The following is a 24,157-nucleotide window of genomic DNA, read 5'->3' on the forward strand; positions in this document are numbered from 1 at the left end:
AAAGTGGCCAACAGAAACTAGCTTTTATCACAAATAAATAAAAAATTTGGTTTTTTTTTCTTTTTTCTTTCTTTCTTTCTTTTTTTTTTTTTAATAAAGACAGGGTTCCACCATGTTGGTCAGGCTGGTCTTGAACTCCTGACCTAGGTGATCTGCCCACCTTGGCCTCCAAAGTGCTTGGATTACAGGTGTGAGCCACCACACCCGGTCAAAAAAAATTGTTGAATGGTAAATAAACTTTAGATTTGTAACCCAAAGAAAAAGAGACTTAAAGGAAATAGAATCCCTGTGTTCTGATTTCTCAATGGCCATCCCATGGATAAAAATAGAGACTTATTCTGTGCATTACCAAAAGTGAGAAATAAGGACAATGGCTACAAGTTATGTAGAGCTGATTTTAGCCCAGTGTGAGGTAAGGTTTTCTAAGACTTCAAGACCATCTTGAGTTTCCATCAAAGCTTACTGAAGCTGGAAGTGTTCCCATGAGGCTGAAGGATGCTGGCAAGAGGGGTGAGATGAGGGGATTCTTGCATTGGGAAGTAGGGTGGGGCTCTACAGCCCTTTCCAAGGTTAAGATTCTATGATTCTGTGAAATTGCAGTACCAAATAATGTCTTGCACACAGACTCAGAATCAACCTTAATGCCATGAATAAGCAACCTTTGGGGAGGGAGTGGCATACAGAAAGGTGGAGGAAGGGACGAAACAAGACTCTAAAGGTAAGAGAGAGAAATAATAAAAAGGCAGAGTGACGATGCCCACAAAAGATCATTTCCTTAGCCCTGGTGAGCAGAGAAAGATCTACGGCTTTCAATCCACTGCCAATTACAAACTTAGGTTTCTGCGTTTTCTCCTGCTATAAAAGAAATGTGGGGAGGGGGAAGAGAGAAGCCTCAGAGAATACCAATTTCATGCATCTCAGATTCAATTCAAAGAAAGGAAAACAGGAGGTTTCAGTGCTGTCATTTCAAAAATAAGCTACAGACTCTTTATCACACATATTGTTGGAGCCTTGGAGCACAGACGTGCAGGGAAACTATGAATCCAGATATGCCCTGGCTTGTTAGAAGCGCTCACAGTGAATATCAAACAAGCAAGCACCCTGGGGTAGGGGCTAAGATCACTGCATGATTACCACTATGATTCTGGGCTGTAGCAAATGCTTCTTTTTAAGTAGGATTCTACAACACTGATGGTACAAACATTAGGCAGGTGCTGGGAAGCAAAAATATACTGGAGAGCAGAATAAAAGAACGTTAAGAGGAAAATTCATTTTTAAGCTGGATGAGAAAGGTGACTCATTGCATAATAAAGGACATTAGTAGCATATTAAGTTCTGTGGCACAAGCAAAAATCAGGAATAATACCAAAAGCCACTTGTCCCCTCTTACTCACATTTCCCAGCCTGTCCACAACTGGAGTTAGCTCTTTTTTTGTATACTTTTAATAAATACTTTATTTTTTTAAGTGCACAACTCAAAGAATTATTATAAACTGAACACACCCATGTAACAGAACTCAGATTAAGAAACAGAACATGATCAGAAACCTGCCACTATCTTGACTTCTATAGTTTTGGTGCAAAAGTAATTACTTTTTTTTCCATTGCCATTGGCAAAAAATGCAATTACTTTTGCACTAACATAATGACATCAAAAGTTGGTTTTCTTTCATATACTTATAAGATATTGGAAAATATTTGCGAGTGAATTAAAAACTTCGTGTGATAGTTCAAAGGCGAGATTCTGGGAACAGCACAGAGTCTTTCTAGAAGACTAGAAGTAAAATAATGGAGTGGGATGCTAAGAATCCTCATCTAGCTCTACTACTAGCTAGCCATGTGACTGTCCCACCCCACCACCTCTCAGGAGTCTTAGTTTCTTCCTGTTTAAACATGGAATTGGTATATTCTATCAACTATTTTTAACATTAAGATGCAGATATTACATCTGAGGGAAAGACTTGATTTCTAGAGAGTGAGCAGGATATAAATGAGGAGGGAGATGAGATTGACAAAATAACAGAGTGGCTGGGGAAAAAGAGAAAAGATCTCAGATGCCAGATTGGGATGCTCTAATTGAAAGCAGAATGGCTTTGTCTTAGACTTCAACCCTGATTTATATTACTGAAGTGTTTTTATGAGTTAATGATGAATTACATGTTAATACTGTTTATTCAAAAGAGAAGACTTCAAAAGAGCCTATTAATTTGGGGAATTGGCTTTTGTTGATGTTTTGAACAGAATGTAGATGTTAACACAAATGTTTTCCAATCCTCAGCTTCATTGGAATTAAGCTGAAGTCAATTTCAGATGTCTGCTCAAAATAAGGATATGTGGCTGGTTCATCTGTGATTAGAAATAGCTCAGACAGAATAGGAAGCTGAGCCAAGCACCTGAGCTATGGCCACCTTTCATGTGATTTGTGTGCCTCATGGATCTGCTGCAGAATGTGAAATCACTTGACTCTACTGGGAAATAAGCCACATAATTCCTCACAATTCACTCTTTTATAGATGACTGGATATAATTTCACTTACTTTTTAAGACTGTTTAATGTTTGATGATACCAATACAAGGCCCAAAATAAAAGCAATTTAATGAAAAGTTTGACAATAGCCTCATCTATGTGAAAGATCATCTTTTCCTGAATCTCCCTCAACTCCCAAATTTCCATTTCTCAGACTACAAGCAGGGTTACTTGTTCACTTTTCAAATCAGCTATAAAGCAGAAGAAGGACACTGTCCTAGTACATTGTCTGTTGTTATAATAATCATAGACCAGGTAATTAATAAGGAGGAGAAATTTATTCAGCTCACAATTCTGGAGGCTGAGAAGTCCCAGAACATGGCACTGTTATCTGGTGACGCCTTAATGCTGCATCATCTCATGACAGAAGGGCAGAAAGAAGTGCATGAGACAGAAAGGGAAAGAGGGGGCAAACTCTTCCCTTTGATCAGGAACCGTTTTCGAGATAACTAACAACCCACTCCTGTATAATGGCATTAATCCATTCATGAAAGCAGAGCCCTAATGGCCCAATCACCTCGTAAAGGTCACACCGCTTAATACTGTAACTATAGCAATTAAATCTCAACATGATTTATGGATGGGACAAACATTCAAACCACAGTAAACACACAGCATTTAATGCATAATCATTCTGCATTGTTGGTTGCTTTCATTGTTAACACATTTACTGACATTAGCTCATTTTAAAAAGGCTTTCAAAAATGAGCCAATGTCAATAAATAGGTTTTTGGATGGGACAGGATTTACTTAAAGGAACAAATGTAACCTATTTGCTCCAGGTACAAATATATCATCCCTCTGAACTTTCACAGTGACTCCAAAAGACTATTACTCCCCACTTTTTAGATCATGATTTTTTTATTCTCTCATCCTGGTAGACATATCTTTAGAAAACAGAAAGTGTTTTCCAATGATAAACAATCCAATCCTTTCTCTAAATTGTAGTAACTATAAAACCTCACACAAAAGACTTTTCACCATCAAGGTCAAAAGAGGAGAGGAGAGGAGAGGAGAGGAGAGGAGAGGAGAGGAGAGGAGAGGAGAGGAGAGGAGAGGAGAGGAAAGGGGAGGGGAGGGGAGGGGAGGGGAGGGGAGGAGAGGAGGGGAGGGGAGGGGAGGAGAGGGGAGGGGAGGAGAGGAGAGGAGAGGAGGGGGAGGAGAGGAGAGGAGGAGAGGAGGAGAGGAGGGGAGGGGAGGGGAGGGGAGGGGAGGGGAGGGGAGGGGAGGAGAGGAGAGGAGAGGAGAGGAGAGGAGAGGAGAGGAGAGGAGAGGAGAGGAGAGGAGAGGAGAGGAGAGGAGAGGAGAGGAGAGGAGAGGAGAGGAGAGGAGAGGAGAGGAGAGGAGAGGAGAGGAGAGGAGAAGGGAGAGAAAAGAAAAACAAATAAACCTGTCCTTATTCACAGATGATAGAACTGTCTATGTAGAAAATCCCAAAGAATCGACAAAATAACACTTGAGATTAGCAATATTACAAGATGCGAAGTCAAACCACAAAAATCAATTGTATTTCCATATACTTCCAGTAAACTATTAGGGAGTAAAATTAAGAAAAAAGAGTTTCCAGTAGCCACAGAAAAAAAAATGAAATACTTATAAGTCTAACAAAACATGTATGGGATCTATATACTGAAAACTACAAAATATTTTTGAAAGAAATCAACTAAGACCTAAATAAATAGAGAGATGTACCGTGTTCATGGATTAAAAGATTCAAATAGTAAAGACATCAGTTTTCCCCCAAACTGATCAGTAGATGTAACATAATTGCCATCAGAATACTAGCAAGATTTTTGCAGATATAAACAAGCTGATTCTAAAATTTATATGAAATTTATAGCCAAAACAATTTGGAAAAGAAGAATAAATTTAGTGTAATCACACTACCCAAGTTTAAGACATATTACAAAATTACAGTAATCAAGACATCAATACAGTACTGGTATTAGTGAAGACATAAGCACATAAACCAATGGATCCAAATAAAGCACCCAGAAACAGATCTGCACAAAAATTTCCAATTGGCAAGTACACCTCAAGTATAAAGTCACTTTTTAAAACCTTGTGTGCTCTTCTTGTGATTTTTATTCCAGAAATTTCAGGAATGTTAAATGCATGAAGAGGGGTCTTTGGGATTTAAAAATGTGGGAAATTATTTGGCACATTGCAGCTGTTCATCCAAGCTTCTTTTCCCCAAATTTAGAAACTAGATGAAAACTGTTCTGTTACTTACTTCTCATGTAATCAGTATCCTTATTAAGCACTCGCATTATATTTAACATTAGGTCCTGAGAAAAATAATTTATGATAATAGAAAGTAATATATTTCAAACTTCGCCACTGCTTACAAATGAATTCAAAGAAAAAAATCAAAGTCAAAGTAAATTTCTTATATAACAATAGTGCCAAGGAAGACGAAATGCCCTTTGTTACAAGCTCGAATGCTGCAAGTTCCTTGAAATGAAAGAACATCAGGACACTTGAGGGCAGAACAAGTAGGCAGTGAGAGTTTTTTTAGGGAGCCCTAAAAACCAGCCTGGCTTGGAAAAGCATGGTAGGAGACACCCACGTCCACTTGAGCTTACAGTAAATGATCTGCCTCAGATTGCCAGTGGCCAGTGGTTACTAAATGGCCATGGCTAGCAATTTGCGGGTGTCTGTCACACTAACTCCAGTGAGAGAGACAGAGAAAACAGCTAGTCAGCCCTCTACAAGGAGCAGAAATATGTGCAAGTTATATTGTGGGAGGTATAACCATACCTTACATTTGCACTGTATATTACAAATCACTTCCTAAAAGAGCCAGTGGCTTTGTTCACACTTGGCAGACATGAGCAGAGGTTAAGTCGCCTGAATTTAATCCAGTTAGCAGGTAGATAATAATACTGAACATCTTTGGTTTAAGTATCTGTTCAAATATTTTGTCTATTTTAAAAATTAGGTGGCTTTTTTTCTTGTTATTGAGCTTAGAGAGTTCTCTTTTTTTTATTGTACTTTGTGTTCTAAGGTACATGTGCAGATCATGCAGGGTTGATGCATAGGTACATACATGGCAAGGTGGCTTGCAGCCTCCGTTCCCCAATCTACTATATTTGGCATTTCTCCTGATGTTATCCCTTCCCACCCTCCCTACCCCAGCCTCCTCCAGCTGACCCCAGTGTGTGATGCTCCCCTCCCTGTGTCCATGTGTTCTCATTGTTCAACAGCCGCCTATGAGTGAGAACATGTGGTGTTTGATTTTCTGTTCTTGGGTCAGTTTGCCGAGAATGATGTTTTCCAGATTCATTATATATTTCTTTTTACTCTTTTAGTGGGGTCTTTGGAAGAGAAGTTTTAAATTTGAATAAAGTAAACTTTACCAATTATATCTTTTATAGACCATGCTTTTGGTGTCATATTCAAGAAATCTTTGCCTAACTCAAGTTCACAAAGATTTTCTCCCATGTTGTCATCAAGAAGTTTCTTACTTATAGGCTTTATATTTAGGTCTATAATCTATTTTGAGTTAACTTTTGTTTAATAAAGTATTTGCCTTTGCTACAAGGGAGAGAGAGAAGTCTGAGATAGCAGGGGAGGGAGGTAGTGCTAGTACCAATAAGCATTAGAAAATGAGCCTTGGATATTCCCAAGGCTGCCAACTTACTCATTTCTATGAACTTTCAATGAACCTGCATATGCCACATTGTGTAGCTAAACAGCCTAATACACCTGGCTAGCAACCTGGGGTCCACCATTTAATCAGAATGCACCTACCAAACATCCTGGAAAATTAAACTTCCATCTCAAATATCCCTTCCCAAACCAGCCCTGTAGTAAATTGCCTGCAAAGTGGCCACCAGCAATTCCTCCAACCCTGCACCTGCATATAAGAAGTAGACTCCATCCACGACCACCACCATCCCAAATATGAGCCTGCCTTGCGATTTTCTTTGACTAATAAAATGTAACAGAAGTGATGCTGTGACAGTTCTGGAGCTATGCCTTAAGTTCCCGGTAGCTTTGGCTTTTATCCACTAGGAGGCCAGATGCATGTACTGCCAGCTTCCTGCTGGAGGGTAAGGCAATATGGGGAGACAGAAAAGAGCTAAACCATGCAGACTGCAGAGAGGCAGAGAGAGGGACCAGCCATCCCAGCCATTTCAGTCATCCCAGACGAAGTGTCAGACACATGAGTGGAACCATCTTGAATCCTCTAGCCCCAAATGAGTCACCGCAGACATGTGAACCAGAGATGAGCCATCCCCCTGAGTCCTGCCAAAACTGCAGGATCATAAGTAAATACACAGTTGTCACTGAGTTAAATCACTACGTTTTGGGGTGGTTTCTTATGCAGCAAAAGATAAGTGAAACGACCTCCAAGCGTCCATCATAGAAATCTTCCTTACAGTTTACTCAGTGACCTCTATTCAGCAGGACTCAATTCAGCAGTACACAGAACTCTGGATCAGAAATCAAAACCCTGGGTTAAGTTCCAGCTTAGCCATTGTCTGAGGTCCTCCAAAAGCATACTCTAAGACAAAGTACAAATAGTTCATTTGGGAAGTGATCCTAGGAAGCATAGTGATGGACTAGAGCAGAGAGACAGAGAAGGGAAGAAAGACAATAAGGGTACTGCTCACTGGGCAACTGCTCTGAGTCACTGTTGTGGGAAACTGGGGCTCCATCCTACTGGGGACTCTTACTCCCTCTCTTGCATCCAAACACCACCCTGTGTATCTTCTTTCCCCATTGAGGCCACTCTTAAATGTTCATTTTAACTTTATTTCATCCGGAAATAAATGGCAGTAGAATGGCTGGCTGGTGAGAGGATGATCCCTGCCAGACCTGAGCTCTCAGAGGCAGCCTTGCTTCTACAGCCGTTTCATCAGAGACAATATTATACAATATTCCATCCACTTATTCAAACTCTTCTGTGCAGACCCCAAAAGGAGGACTCTAGGCAGAGTCCATGGCATCCATAATCCCCAGGCACTCTGCCTTTAATTAGCCAAGACAATTAAAACAGCATGTGGCTTGTGAAATATCAATTGTGGCCCTACTTTACAGAGCCAATAAAAAGAAAAGAAAAGCTTTATAAATGAAGGTATTACTTTGGTCCAAGGGAAAAATAATATTTATCCAACTTAGTCTCCTTCTATTGTTTAATACTACAAAGGCCCAAAGTGTGTCCCTGCCCATTGCCCAGAGCTGGGAGAGAGTAGGAACAGAAAAAAGACAGGCACCAAAATCTGAGGATTTCAGTCCAAAGCAGGAGACCTCAATAAATGCCAACTCCTGTTCTCACCAAGGACATTCCCAAAGCTCTGGAGCCTGACTGTCCTCAGTCAACACAGGCAGACAAAGAGAGGGCTAGCCTTTAAAGTAAAACCAGACAGTACAACAAAAGCAATTTGTGATGTGGCATGTGGTCCTTCAAAGGCTTAACTCTCCTCTGTAGAGGTCAAATGGGACACAGGGGAAATCCAAAAAAAAAAACAGGAGGATGCAGTAAGACTTTCAGCAGAATACTCCAGACCAAGACACTGGCTGAGGCCAGATGGCCTCAGAGAGCTATGAGCATGGGAGGGAGACACTGAGCTGGAAAAGAGCCCTCTCTTGCATCAAGTTCACATTTGAGGGTTATTAAATTGCCTCTGTTCCCCGGCAAATGAGATGATTCCACTCCTTTACAGTTTGGCTTAGAAAGCAAAAACAAATCAAGAACCCATCCATCCATATCAGCTCTTGAGGCTTCATCTCCATTTAAACAAAAACAGAGTAAAGATCTAGGCAAGACTGTTTCAAAGGTCTACCCCATATTCTGAACACCTGCCTAAGAGAATAGTCTGCAAACTTTTAAAACAGTGTTTTTCAGTGTGGGTGCTGTGGGCATTCTGACGGGGGCCAATTCTTTACTGTGCAGGCCTGGCCTTCTCCATCACTATGACAACCCGAAGCACTACCACATATGTCCAAAGTCCCCCTAGGCGATGGCATGGAAATTTAACAGAATCATCTTAAATCCATTCGTGCCCTGTCCACACATACATTTGTGGGTATTTTGTTGCTTTGTAATTGAGGTAAACATATACAGTAAAGGGCACAAATCTTAAGTATATATGGCTCTATACATTCTATGTGCATATCCATGAGACCTCCCAACCCAGATCAAGATACAGAACACTTCTGGCACCCTTGAAGACCCCTTTGTGGCCCCTCCCAGTGGCTATCCCATAAAGACAACTGCTATTCTCACTTGTAACACTATGGACTAGTATTGCACATTGTTGTTGAACTTTGTGTAAATGGAATTGTCATGTATACTCTTCTGTGTCTAGTTTATTTCACTGAACATTATGTCTATGACATTCATCCCTGTTGTTACATGTAGCAGTACATTCTTTTTCACCTTGTTTATTTAAGAATCACAAGCATAGAAATGTGTCCCGACGTTTATATTCAACTATTGATTAGCGACTTCAGAAAAAGAGAATGGAATCAAGAGGAAAATGAAGGGTGGGCCTGCTTTCAACTTTTTATGTCTCTGTTTGAATATTTTCATAATGAACATGTTTTACTTTTATAATTTTATTTTAAAGACAGGGACTCACTCTATCACCCAGTCTGGAGTACACTGCATGATCAAGGCTCACTGCACCCTCAACCTCCTGGGTTGAAGTGATTCTCCCACCTCAGCCCCCGAGTAGCTGAGACTACACGTGAGTGCCACCACACCTGACTAATTTCTTTTTTTTTTTTTTTAGAGAGAGAGGGTCTCACTATGTCGCCCAGGCTGGTCTCAAAACTCCTGGGCTCAAGTCATCCTCGCCTAGGCCTCTCAAAGTGCTGGGATTATAGGTATGAACCAACATCCTCAGTCTATAATATTTTTTTGCAAAAAATATTTGGAAAAAAAGGTCAGCCTATAATTTTTAAAAGGTTTGTTACAGTACATTCATCAGAGGACACTTTCAGCTCATCTGCAATATCAAATGGGCCATTTTATAGATAAGTGTAGCATTCAACCACAAAGCCAAGAAAAGTAAACTATAATATCTATTTTCTCCCACCCCCGCACCTGGGGAAAACATGTATAGAAATGGAAGTTGTCAGTTTTCTCATCTACTTTCACTGAAAATCAAGGTCTGCATGCTTTCTCAATCCTCAGTCCTCTCCTCAGCGGCCAGCCCGTGGAGGAAATAGAATAACTTAGTGCTTACTCTCAACTCACCCTCAAGCCTCACTATCACTGAGAATTTCTAACTAAGTGACAACACAACAGTTACATATCCTCAGAGAGTAAAGACCAAAAAGTGTTTACACACAGGCCCATGGCTGTGACACCACTGGCCCTGGAAGGCAAAGGAAGAAGGTCTAGAATGAGAGGGAGTAAGCTGAGCCTTGAGAAGGAAGGCACAGCCTCCTCATGCTGAGAGCCACAGTTTCCCTCCTATCTGAATGTGTCCTGAGGCTTCCCATGGAGAAAAGGGTCACTCACTCAAATGAAAGCCATTTGGACTTGGCTGGCCTGAAAAGATGGGTTTGGAATTTGGATAAGGAAATCTTACAGAAGAGAGTATTCTGAAAGGAAGCAATGTGAAGAAGAGAGAGAAACACCCCAAGGCCTGTTCCCCAGATTTCTTTACATTTTAATACACAAAACACATTTTAAAAAACATATGTTTGCAATAGCCAAAAGTTGATGGCTTTCAACTCAAGGAAACTTCCTCTAACCAAGACACAATTGCTAAAGAGACAGATGTGTGACAGATGATACACCCAAAGGTTTGGTTTTTTTTTCCCACCCCCACCTCCCCAAGCCTGCAGTGGTCACTGCCACCAGTAAATGCTTCAGGGAATTCAATATCATGTTCCCAAATATCTTGTCCTGAAACCAGAAACACAGTGTTCATTGAAATCAACAAAGGTGAAACACTAGGCTAATGAGATGTTCGGAGAAAACCATTTTGAAATGTCCACACCAGTGGTTCTCATGCTTGAGTGTGTATAAGAATCACTTGGAGGATCTGCTAAAACACAGATGGCTAGGCTCACTTCCCACATACCCAGCTTCTGATTCAGTAGCTCTGGGGTGTGGCCTGAGAATGTATGTATCTACTAATTTCCCAGGAGATGCTGCTGCCATTGCTGCTGGTCTGCAGAGCCCACTTAGAGATTCTGTGGTCCTCACTATTTCTCCTCATCCTCTCTCAGAGAGTAACAAGGTACATTGGCATATCAATGACCCTGAGCAGTCCTGCAACAAAGAAACCTATTTAACCCAGCCTTTTGCAACTAAATTACAATGCATCCTGCTGCCCATACACCACTTCTCAATGTCTGTGGGAAGCAGTGCTTCATGGAAGGAAGTAGGACATGGTGGAGGGGTATGGGCTATACTACATAGCAAGATCCTGGCAGGGCGGCACATCTGGAAACTGGTGTCTAGAAATCCAGGAAGCATTAAGGAAGTCTGTCAGCAAGTAGCAAAGGCCAGTCCACTTCCAGCCTCAAATTAGGACACTGGATCTTAGGCAGGAATTGGCAAGAACAAAACAGTGACCTAGTTTTTAGAGAATCTAAGATATCAGGAGGTTACCAAGCCTCAAACCTTAAGAATGAGATACCCAGTTATATGTCAGATAAATTAACTGTATACAAGGCTAGCTATAGCATGCTGGCCTGGACCTCCAAGATGAGTCCTGAGCTGAGTCTCATGGTGGGGAAGAAGTAGCCCCAAACACCCAGGCATCTTGTTAGAAGGTAGGTGCTTATTTCATATCTGTGATGGTGTTCAAGATTCTACATTTCTATAAAGCTCCCAGGTGAGGCTGGTTATTGAACCACACTTTGAGTAAGGCCTTGGATTAGGGGTTTGGCAAACATTTTTAGTAAAGAAAAATATTTCAGCTTTGTAGGCCATATGGACTCTGTCACAACTACTTAAGTGCCATTGCATCACCAAGTAGCCATCGACAAATACCCAAGGGAATGAACATGGCTGTGTTCCAATGACACTGAAATTTAAATTTCATATCATTTTCATGTGTCACAAAGCCTTATTATTCTTTTGATTTTTCAATCAGTTTAAAGTGTTAAAACCATTATTAACTCAATTAATCATATAAAAACTGGCAGTAAGCCATCATTGGCCTGCCTGGACTTAGTTTGCAGACCCTCACCCTAGATTACTGGTCCCTACCCTAGATCTACCAAATCAAAATGCACAGAGGTAGAGCCAGGGAAACCGTAGTTCATCAAACTCCCCATGTGATCCTAATTCAGCCTGTACAAATACCATTGTTGGCCAGGCACAGTGGCTCACACTTGTAATCCCCACACTTTGGGAGGCTGAGGTGGGCAGATCACTTGAGGTCAGGAGTTTGAGATCAGCCTGGCCAACATGGTGAATCCCCTTCTCTACTAAAGAACATGAAAATTAGCTGGGCGTGGTGGTACACACCTGTAATCCCAGCTACTTGGGAGGCAGAGGCAGGAGAATTGCTTGAACCTGGGAGGTAGAGGTTGCATTGAGCCGAGATCATGCCACCACACTCCAGCCTGGGTGACAGAGCAAGACTCCATCTCAAAAGAAAAAGAAAAGAAAAATACCATTGCTGGGTTGGAAACTACTTACCCACCCAACTCCCTGAAAAGGTGAGAGGCCCCCTTTAAGAGCTGTTAACAGTTCAGTCTTCCTGATGTCCCCAGTTCATGGAGCTTGGGGGGCTTAATGTGAGGGGCTGGGTGTGTTTTCCTGACTAATCCACTTAATGTGAAGGGCTGGGTGTGTTTTCTTGACTAACTCACTGGTCTCACTCTCACGCATCTCCCAAGGTGCTGCCTCCCCACTAATCTCAGTGGCATTGATTTCTGGCATGAAGATAAGAAGTCCCTGTGTCTTTAAGAGCTGATCACTTCCAGAAATTCTCAGCCCCAGGAGTCTCGCCAGAGAGGCAGGATCAGCCCTGATCACACTAGCCTGGTTTTCTTGACAGCTGAAGTTATTCATAAGGTATTAATACATCTTAGCTGCAGGGAAAAGCCATGCAAGCCCCCTGTTACCAATCAGTCTGAAGATGTGCTTTGCTGCTGCCTGGCTAAGCCAGGCAGGGGCCGTATTCCTAAAAGAAAGACTTAAAAGGAGATGAAGTCAAGTGGGTTTGCATTTGTTTTTGAGTTAGGGAAGGGAGAAAAAACCTACAGGCTGTACGTGCTTATCTCAGGAATGTCAGGGACTTAGGAAAGAAAGGCCAGAGGATTCAGTGGTGAAGGCAGAGCCAACAGGAAAAGGGAGAGGAGGGGAAGTGAGCCACTGTGTAGCAGTTATACACAGGCAAGCCACCCTGTCTCGGCCAAGGGCTGAACTCATTCATCAGACCAGTACTTCCCACTATTCATCATGTAGAAGAATCACTGGAGGGATCTTGTTAAAATTAAGATGCTGATTCAGTATGTTTTGAGTTTGGGCCTGAGCTTCTGCATGCAAGCACAACTTTTTGTTTTGTTCTTTTAAAAGGACTCTGTAAAACAGAGTCACAAGCTCTAAAAGAATATGGGGTCCACAGCTTGTCCCACTTGGAGCTGAGCTACTAACATCCAGGACTACATAGATACAGTTCAGGATGTTTCCTGCACTACAGCACCCACCATCACACCCTTAAAAAGAGAAAATGGGGTCTCAAATCCAGCCTGCCCTCCACTCTCCAAGTTTTGAATCCTTAGACTCAAGGACTCAAGTCCTTGAGTCTTGGGCCTCCTCTGTCCTTTTCTTAGTTAGCCCAAAGTCTGTCTCCTGACCAAGCCCTGCGCCCACAGATCTACATGTGCCCAGATGGGTACATCTTTTTCTAACTCACCCAAAGGTGCTTTATGCACTGGCGGTGGCCTTACAGCCAGCACTGAGAGGAGGCCAGGCACCACTGGATGACTCTGGCCAGTATCCTGCCACAGTTGAACCTCAAAAGCACTGTGCTAAGTGAAAGAAGCCAGACACAAAAGGATAAATACTGTGTAATTCCATTTTTATGGAAGGTCAAGTGTAGGCAAATCTATAGAGGCATAAAATAGATTAGTGCTTGCCTAGGGATGGGGGATTGGGAAATGGCTAATGGGTTTGGAGTTTACTTTGGAGGCAATAAAAACATTCTAAAATTGGTTGTGGTGATGAATGCACAACTCTGTGAATACGCTAAGACCATTGAATTGTACAGTTTAAATGAATGATGTATGGTACGTGATTTCTATCTCAATAAAATGGTTATCAATGTAATCACAAATCAGTTGAGAGTCTCAAAGCAAGTGGTATAGATATGAAGCATTTAGGACTCTGACAACCTCAAAAGAGGGCAAGGACCAACACTGGGGCAGCAACTTCTCAGAACTCTTGAAAAACATCCAAACAGCTCTAGATATGAGATGCCGAGAATGCAGCCAAGTGTCAACGTAAAGAATAGTCCTGAGATACACCCCAGACAGGGGCTCAGTGAACAATGCTGTATTAGTCCATTTTCACACTGCTATAAAAAATACTTGAGACTGGGTAATTTATAAAGAAAAGAGGTTTAACTGGATCATGGTTCTGCAGGTTGTACAGGAAGCACAGCGGCTTCTACCTCTGAGGAGGCCTCAGGAAACTTATCAAGGCAGAAGGCAAAGGAGAAGCAGGAATGTCTTACATGGACAGAGCAGGAGCAAGAGAGGAAGGAGGAGATGCTACATACATTCAAAACAACCAGATCTTGTAACAACTTACTATTGCAAAGATAACACCAAAGGGAATGGTTTAATACCATCATGCGGCCAGGCCACACCTCCAGCACTGAAGATTGCATTTCAACATGAGATTTGGGTGGGGACACAGATGCAAACCATATCAAATGCTCAGTGCCATTCATTCTTGCCTGCTTATCTCTGGTACCCCACAGGATGCCTGACACATAGGAACCACTCAAAAACTGAATTCAATGCATGCCTATGAAGTAAAAGGAATGCTATAGCCACTAGACTGAGCTCTACTCCCAACTCTGCCTTTAACTCTCTGTGTGACCCCAGACAAATCCCTTCATCTTGCTGAGCCTCAGAGGCTCCTCCCAAAAATGCAGGGCAAGTTACCATCTCAGGCATCCTCCCAGTCTGAGGTTCCATGGGTCCATGAATTAGGCAGCCCATGAAAGAGTGCCTGGGTGTGGACCAGTGAAATTCCTGCAGAAATCTCAATAAAGCCCAAGACACCTACACAGAGCCTCAAAACTGGCCAGAGGCATGATCCCCAGCATATGTCACTCCACAGACCCACTGAGAGCTTCCCAGAAGTCAGGCTCCCTGCTAGACCATGAGAATACAAAAATGAACAAGACCCCACAACCTGCTCACGTGGTTGGATGCATCAGATCCATGAATAGGTAATGGTGTGACACAATGACCTTACCCCCTTGGAAAGCTGAATTAAAATCTAAGTGAAAACTGAATTTCAGTATTGGGGATTGAAAGGAATTGGAGCCTGGATCTGACTAATACTGAATCAGTAGCAACATGTCTGTCAGAGTTCCTATAAGGAATGGCCACTCTGTGGGCAGAATCTCGGAAGGTGGAGGATGTAGCCACGCCACCACTTCCTCACCACTCCACAATGGTCCTGCCAAACCTTGGCTTCTCACTCTGTGGCCCTAATTTAACCAATGTTTTTGAACAATCTTGGATGGCTGAGATTGGTAGGGTCATTCAGCTCAGCCACCCACACAATAAGTGGCAGGCCAGGGTCATCCATTAGCAGATCATGGCGTGTAATCAGCATTGAGGAGATGCTCATTAAGTACAACTGGATGTACATTGCAAACTGCTAGTGACAGCAGGGGAAATGAGCTGCTAGTACATGTGACCCATCACACTACAGGTCACTGTAAGAGTGAGACAGAAGGAATATTGTATTGATATCTCAAGGCCAAGGCAGAAAGTCTGTCCCCAGATTCTATGTTTGGATCTATTACTCACAAGAAAGTTTGAAAACCAATATGCTCAATTAACAACCCCAAACCTCTGGGATAATCCAAGCTATTATGTCCAAACCCATTTATCTTCTCCCTGGAGAACAATGCATAAAGAGGCATCCAGTGTGAGCTAAGGATTACGGGTGAGTGAATCACTCAGCTCGGGAATGAGTACTCCAGAGGTTTCTGAAGTCAGAATGTGCCAGGCACCATAAGATCCAGGTGCTACCAATTATCATCTGGAAAACTTAGGAGCTTAGCAATGCTACCAAAGACTTTTCTCTTGCACAAGCTTTTCTTCTAAATCTTTATCTGCAAATCCTGCCCCCAGAACTCCCTTGAATTTCTAAGTCTCTTAGAATAGTGTCTTAGGGTGATTTGACATCCAAGAGCCTTTGCAATTAACTATACCCTGGTTCGTTGCCTGTCCAAATGGACAAATTTCCTTTGGCATTTAGCTATCTTGCAATCTGTTTTCTCAGGGAAATGTCATCTTGGAAATTCTGGTTAAATCCTAAAGGACAGATTGAAATAGAATGCTTTGATTCCCTGTCACAATTACTTCAATCAATTAATCCACAAATACTGACTGAAGATCATCCCCCAAGTCACACTGTACTAAGTGGGGCAGGAGGGTACAGCAAGTTACCAGCCCAGGCCTGAAGGCACTTAGAGTTTACGATTACATCTGTTTAGCTTGGTGCTCCTTTTTAAGTGAGAAGAACTGGAAACTATACACCTGGCTATAACTGGAAAGGCCAGCTGCTCACTGGTTCAATAAAAGTTTACCTACTCTGGTAATTTCATCTTACTCTGTACATTGATTTTTCTGCCCATTAAGTACACATTTTCTCACAGAATTCATGAAAATGCTCTAGTAACTAGTGATTTTGAATCGGAATAGAGCCATCTCCCCAGAACAAGGACACTCACAGATTTTTGTTTCCAATTTCAAAACATTCTCAGAGAAGTCCACACATCCTCTACTTTCACCTTTCTTGGGCTTTTGGTGCCACCATCTCCACATCAGCAAGCCTCAGCATCATTCTTCATTAACCAATCCCAGTGTTCCCACATAGCTCCTCTCAGTGTTCCCTGGGCCTATCAATCCACTTGTATTATAATACCTTAAATAACTATGTCTCTATTTCCCCATAAGACAGAAAGCTACAAGAGAGAAGAAATTACGTACCTTCTCCATTGTGATCTCCCAAGCACATAAAAACTCCTTCATTCAGTGTTAACTTTAAAAATAAGTCTCTGGGCAGATCCCAGGTTTTATTTAAAAAGGTAGAAACTGATTCTATTTCAGAACTAAACCCAAATTTCTCAGACAAAGATTCAGGCTTAAAAGACCACCCTCCGAAAACAAATAGCCCATTAAAGTTAGCAGTTAAGACATCACACAGGCAAGAACTGAGGGGCTAGTTTGAGAAACTCCCTATGAACTGGAACTTGGGAGAGGTTATTATTCATACTGCTATTTTGGAAGCCAATCTTTAACCTGGGCATCAATCATAACTTGCCTGTAACAAATTTCATACTATGCTATAGCCTGGCAAAACTAAACCTTCTTCTGTTCAAATTCTCTCTTCCTTTTCAATTACCAATTTCAGTTGTGTTCTCTGAAAGGGGAATTGATGTAGCACACATATTTGCGTTTACTAAGGAAACCATTCAACCACTTTGGAAAGGCACAGAACAAGGTGGCCAACAAAAATAATAAATGCAAACTCCAGCTTGTGGCTGCAGTTAGTCTCTCATCTTACAGCCCCCAACGGAGAAGGTTATTGCTTAAACAGAGAGTGTTCGTAGATTTAAAAGGAACCCCTGTAGCCAGTAAGCCATCGTTTCTATGTACGTAGATTCATGGTGGCACAAAGCCCTGTGTACCTGTGTACATGTTTCCCGCAGCTCCTTTCCTGTCCAGTGGCCCATCACTGGAGTTACAGGCGCTGTTAATTTATTAAGCACAAATATCCATTTGGCACAAAGGGCTCTGCTAGGCACTGTGGGAAATACAAATAAGGGTGAGACGTAGCACAGCCCCTCCTTTCAAGGGCTCAGAATCTACAAGGAGAAGAGCGCATAAATTATGATAATGTACAGCATTATCATGTATGTAATATATGTGACAAATACAAAAGAAACATGAGCGGGTCAGCCCATGGGTGTTAAAAGGAAGGCAAATGGTTTCCGATTGGAGCGATCAAGGAAAGGTCTCATCAAAGTGGGGGTGTTGCTGAATGATGGGCAGAATTTAGACAAATAGCCAGGGGGAAGGATTCCAGATGTAGAAAGTAGCATCTGCCAAGAAGGAAAATGTGACTCAAGTTCTTTAAGGATAGGATTTTAGGATACCATGGCGAAAAGACTGGAAAATTAGGCTAGAAGCAAACTGTGTAGCCCCCTAAAAACAACTGAGAACTTTCTACTTGAGAGAGAACAGGGAGCTACTGCCCTAAGTTTTTGAGTAGGGGAGTGGTGTGATAAAAAACAATACTAAAGTCAATGGACTTAAAAGACCATTATCTACACTGAGAAAGTAAAATGAGCCAGAATTAGAGACCAAAAGTGAGAATGTTATAGTAATAATCTAAAAGAGAAAAGCAGAACTTTGGTTACGGTACAAAGACTGATGAGGTGGGAAGATCTGAGAGGCTGCTTTAACAATGGTTTCTGGTGTCTCATTCAGCTCCCAAATGTGTGAAATGAGTAGTAACTAACAAAGAGCATTGTACTGTGCTGACAGTGTTACCAACGAAGAAAATGCCAGAGGAAAATGACCTGTTCTCCCCAGCATATTTTCTTTTCATTGCAGAGTACTTTTGTCAACTGATTACATGTTTTAAATCTAAATAGAAATTCTGAGCCTGCTCCTGGTGAGACGTTAATTACATAACCTGAGCCAGGTGCTCGATTACTAGTGCTTATCTCCAAATGTGGTATTTCCGAAGACTGCTTCAGCTGATGTAGTCTGGTTTGGCTTTTAGCAAATCTCACTTGGTTTTCCTGACTAGTAAAACCACACTACTTTACCGGTTTTCTCCAGATGTAAGAAGATTCACGAAGCCTTTCTTAGAGGCCATGGTGCTCATTCTCCATCTTCAGCCTTGTTTGCAGAAGGAGGCAGAGTGAACCTCCAAAATCTCACATGCAAATACAGCTTTAAGAATTATTTTAAGAACAGAAAAGAACGGAATCAAAATTCTCATCTGTTGTAAGCATACAAACACAGTCAAACACAAACAACTTTTCTACAAATTTTCCATACGCTTCATGTGAGTTTTTATAGACACTGTATCTTTGCTAGGCTGCAAAAAATAGATCAGAAAGCCAGAAAAGCTGCATTAAATTCTAAGATGGAAGAACTTCAGACATGTTCTAGGAGTGGGAATGAGACTGATTTACTCTCACTCTGGCAGATTTGCTATTCACGTGCAGACGGTTACATAATCGACTTGCTGATGGGGCCCTAGATCTCCATCTTCTTTCAGATGTTCCAGATTCAAGGCCTTTACCTTCTGTCTTACTGGAGATGTGATGTCCACTTGCTAAGAGAGTGTCTCGGAAATTATCTTTAAAATTTGTCACCCAGCTCTTAGGACGAACTCAGCCGATATGATTTGCTTTTGGACCTCAGAACCTAGAGAGATTCCCCTCCCCAGCCTCCCAAAGCCTCTGGCTTGGACTGAAATCCCCTCCTCTGGATTTCACAACCTCAGCAGAGCATACTTCCCAAGAGACCCCATTGAGCTGTGCCAAAATAGGCTCAAGAGGAGTGTTTATCAAGCACTTCCAATCAGCTTCAGCTCATTTGTGGTCTGAGCAGAGCCAGAGGGCAGGTTAGGAGTCAGTGGAGGTGGTGACAAGCAGGAACATGGTGGCTCCAAGTTGAGAGCAGACTGCAGGCTGGCAGAGGGAACCAAGAAAGCCAGGGACAGGTCCCAAAAGACCAATAGTAGTGAATACCCAAACTGGCAAACTCGTGATTCTGTGTCTGGGCCCTGGTAGCAAACTATATAAAGGTGGAAGATGAGGGCCGGGCAGGGAAGGAGTAGGGTCCCCCTGCTTAAGAAAGGCTCAACTAGAAGTTGAGGTTCCCAGGAAGCTCACAGGCACCTCCCAGTTCAGTGCAGAAAAGCTACCTCTAGCTTCTCACCTTTTTTCCCTGCTCCCAGAAAGCTGCTTCTGGGGCACTTAATGACTTCCTCTTTCCCTCTAGGTTCATTTTTACCTGATTCCTGCTAAAGGGGGTGGGGGAGGAGGTATTAACACATGGGAATGAGTGTTGCCTGGCAGTAAGGATAAAGTTTCCTTTCCACTTTACCCTGAATCAGTTCCTACAAAGCACCCAAAAAACTTAAGAGTCAGCTCAAAACACAAATGTTCCTGTTTATTAATTTACAAATTTGTTTTATTCATTCATTCATCTAGGTGTGTGCAGATAATTTCCCGCAGCCATCCCTACATCTCCCAAGCACACTAGTAGAAAGATGGGCATCCTGGCCGGGCGCGGTGGCTCAAGCCTGTAATCCCATCACTTTGGGAGGCCGAGGCGGGTGGATCACGAGGTCAAGAGATCGAGACCATCCTGGTCAACCTGGTGAAACCCCGTCTCTACTAAAAATACAAAAAATTAGCTTGGCATGGTGGCGCGTGCCTGTAATCCCAGCTACTCCGGAGGCTGAGGCTGGAGAATGGCCTGAACCCGGGAGGCGGAGGTTGCGGTGAGCCGAGATCGCGCCATTGCACTCCAGCCTGGGTAACAAGAGAGAAACTCCGTCTCAAAAAAAAGAAAAAAAAAGAAAGATGGGCATCCTCTATCCTTCTATTAGAACTCAGTAGGTTCATTTCTCACACCCCAGATTTAAACTGCCCACAGTGTTGAACGCAAAGCCATATATTTCCACGCCCTATAGCGCACGTCACCCACTTTCCCATTAACACTAAATTAAAACACATCCATGGATTTCCTCTCCATTCCGAGGCAACAAGAGTGCATGGCACATTGCCCTACTCCCCTGAAGCTCTTCGCTAACCACCTAAGACTCTAAGGTGAGGAAGTTAGCTGGACCTTTTTTTATTTTTTTTTTTTTTGAGACAGAGTCTCCCTCTTGTTACCCAGGCTGGAGTGCAATGGCGCGATCTCGGCTCACCGCACCCTCCGCCTACTGGGTTCAAGCAATTCTCCTGCCTCAGCCTCCCAAGTAGCTGGGACTACAGGCCTACGCCACAATGCCCAGCTAATTTTTGTATTTTTAGTAGAGATGTGGTTTCACCATGTTGACCAGGATGGTCTCGATCTTTTGACCTCGTGATCCACCCGCCTTGGCCTCCCAAAGTGCTGACATTATAGGCGTGAGCCACCGCGCCCGGCCAGCTGGAGCTTTTTAAAGTGCATCTCCAAAGAGAATTTTGCTCACACCATGAGAGCCCCCAAGAAACACCAGGGCCCCCTTAGATGCCGGAGACCACGCCCTCCAGCAATAAGCCGCACCTTCTGCCCAGCCGAGCCTTGCGCGAGTATCCCTCATTCCCTGGGGCTAATCAAGTGCATGCCACATGTCACCACTCTCAGCTGGCAACTCTTCCTCAGAGGCGCAGACTTTCTCAGAATCCCCAGCAGGGGGGTGGGTAGGAGATTCAGGAGAGGCCCAGCCCGTGCCTTCCACAAAAGTCGCTTTAGCGTGGCTCGTGCCCTCCGGCCTCGCGGGGGTAGCCTGGGACGTCTAGTGGGAGGGCATAGAGGCTCCTTCCACGACAAGCTGCCAGCCTCCCAGTCCCTGGCCGCGAGCAACCAAGTGAGAGGCAAAGTTCTGGGTGTGAGAATATAGCAAACTAGTCTGCGGCCAAACTTTCCCTCTGTAGCCTCCTACACCGAAAAGAGTTTGATTGGAACTCTGCAAGCCCGGACGCAGAAGGTGCTCGGGCTCCAGCCGCCGCGAGGGCGCCCCGCGCCTGGAGATGGGACAGTCAGTTCTCCCCGGCGCGTGCCCAGACGCCTTCCCCGCGCCGCATCACCGCCACCCTCAGGCTGCGAAAGACGAGTTCTGCGCAAACAAAGGGCGCCCCCGGCACCTCCCTCTATCCCGAGCGAAGGGACCCAGTGGCGACTCCGGGGTTCTTTGGTGCCCAGCTGAGGAGGCAGCCACACCTCCAATCCTACCTGGGAAGCTGCGGCTGGGCGGAACGCGCAGCAGCAGCAGCAGCAGCAGCAGAGGTGGCAGCAGCAGTAGCGCGGGCTGGTGTGCGGGGCTCCCCATAGCGAGTGGGTGAGCAGCTCGCCACGGCAGCGCAGCGCGCTTCCAAGGGGCGGGAGGAGACCAAAGAGACCAGGGACTGCGTGTTAGCGGGCGGGCGAAGGCTGGGCTGGAAAACTCCTCCTCTCGCCTCTTTCCCTCCCTCCTTCCCGCCTGGGGCCTGCCCTCCTTTCTCCGCCCCCCTGGAAAACTGCGCGGTTCGGGGCACTGGCCCACCCATCTCCTCCTTTTGTGCCAGCGCTTTTTCTGGTCAGAGAGCGCTGGAGACATGCCCCAGCAGAGCGAAATATCCTGGAGTATCTTTCTTCGCTCCAATTTGAGCGCCCCCTCACCCAGAATACACACACACACACACACACACACACACACACACACACACACACGGGTGGCTCAATCGCCTCGAATATCCCAAAGGTCTAGAAGGATACCATCTGTGCAGAAAGCTGCGTGAGTCACGCGGAAACAGAAGGGGCAACTGAGGGAATTCAGAGTGGCCCACTGCGGCCGGTTACTACGGCCACGTTCTCTGGTTTGAAGTTCGCTATTACTGTGTACACTTTCTCCAAGAAGAAACCGACGCTTAGAAACTTGCCCAGGTTCACCCCCATTACTGGCAGAGCAGGGACTGGAACGTAGGTGTGTAGTTCTGCCGACGTCAACGTCCATACTACAGTTTTTTATTGTTGTTGTTGTTAGTTTGTTTCTCTTTTGCAAGGGAATAAATCAAGGACTGGACTGACTTGTGCCTGCTGTGCTGCGGTTTAGGATGGGCCTTGAGGTTCTCCTTCCAGGATCAGCTGATGGGAGAGCACAAGGCACAGAAAGTCCTCTATCTCACCCACAGCCTTGGGGATCCAGCTGTAGGTTCCTGCAGCCAGATCTCCTGATTTCCTAGGTTGTTCTCAACCACCCCAAAGATACCATGACCAGACTGGAGCCTCCACCCTGTGGCTTGGCATCACTGGATCCTGGCATCAGGATAGGGTTTCTAGGCTGCCCTCAGGATGGGTCTGGTTTCCTTGAGGCATTTGAGAAAGTCTGTCATGGTTTTGTTTGTTTGTTGTTTGGGTTGTTTTTGTGCTTGTTCAATCAGTGAGGCAGTAGGTTGCCCCTTTGCTGTCTCAGGAAGATCTTAGCTAAGGCAAATTTTAGTGGAGTTGCTGCATTAGGTTGTGCAGATTGGGCACTGTACAAAGGCATCCGGAGGAAGGGGCAAGTGGGAGGGAAAATCCAGACAACTCTATGTTCAGGGAGCTTTGTATCTTGGCAGGGGCCACATCCACTGTGGAAGGGCATCTTTCTGGCACAGTAGTCTGGTCTGATAGCTAGGCTACGATCCCTGGGAGCACTCACCGAGAAGTTTTGAATTTGTTTATCCAGAAGGAGTGCTGTTTCCCAATTCTCACAAAAGCCCCAAACTTGAACTTCCATCTTACCCTCCCTAGCAATTGGGGGGACTTCGCTCCATCTCCTGTGGGTTTCTCCGTTGCTGCTACCTCTTCAGGGAACCAACAACCCTTAAATAACTCCCCAGTCGCAGGAAAATGGGGAGATCGGGCTTTTCTGTGGCCTCCATCAGACCACACTGTCCAAGGAGTTATTCTCAACCTTGTATACGGGGGTCACCTGGGGAGCTTCATGAAAATACCACATCCAGGCTCTGCCTCACACTAATGAAATCAGAATCTTTAGGGATGTGACCTGGAGTTTGACCAGATGCATATTTTTGTCTCTCCCCAACCCCCTAAGCTCCGTGGTATAAGTTTTAGTATAGGATAAAAATTCTAGACCAGAGTTTCTCATCTTGGGCAGTATTGATATTTGAGACTAGATCATTCTTTCTTGGGGAGTAGGACTGCTTGCACATTGAGAGAGGCATTGATGGCCTCTATGCAACAGATATCAGTAGCAATTCCCCATTCCCCAGTTGTAACAACCAAAAAATGTCTACAGACATTGACAAATGTGCCCCAGGGGAAAAATGCCCCCAGTAGAAAACATCCGGCACTAGACAAGGATGCCCTCTGTCACCACTCCTATTCAATATAGTACTGGAAGTTCTAGCCAGAGCAATCAGGCAAGAAAAAGAGATAAAGGGTATTCAAATAGGAAAGGTGGAAGCCAAATTGTCTCTATTTGCAGACGACATGATAGTATACCTAGAAGACCCCATCGCCTCAGCCCAAAACTCCTGAAACTCATAAGCAACTTCAGCAAAGTCTCAGGATATAAAATCAATGTGCAAAAATCACAAGCCTTCCTCTACACCAATAACAGACTTAAAGAGAGCCAAATCAAGAAGGAACTGCCATTCGCAATTGCTACAAAAAGAATAAAATACCTTGGAATACAACTCACAAGGAACATAAGGGACCTCTTCAAGGAAAACTACAAACCAC

The 24,157-nt window shown here is 43.9% G+C and overlaps 1 protein-coding gene across 2 annotated transcripts in view; it reads right to left on the reverse strand.

Moving 5' to 3' along the window:
• The window catches only part of SRPX (sushi repeat containing protein X-linked), a 75,295-nt gene extending 53,431 nt beyond the window's left edge, over positions 1 to 21,864 (reverse strand). For both annotated transcript variants that reach the window (XM_008989142.4, XM_008989141.3), the window contains exon 1: positions 21,665 to 21,864. In XM_008989142.4, coding sequence (XP_008987390.1) covers positions 21,665 to 21,761 — 97 coding nt within the window. In that variant the 5' untranslated portion in view covers positions 21,762 to 21,864. The remainder of the gene's footprint in view (positions 1 to 21,664) is intronic.
• Positions 21,865 to 24,157: the final 2,293 nt, after the last annotated feature.

This window comes from Callithrix jacchus, chromosome X, assembly GCF_049354715.1.
Source record: "Callithrix jacchus isolate 240 chromosome X, calJac240_pri, whole genome shotgun sequence".
Lineage (NCBI taxonomy): Eukaryota > Metazoa > Chordata > Mammalia > Primates > Cebidae > Callithrix > Callithrix jacchus.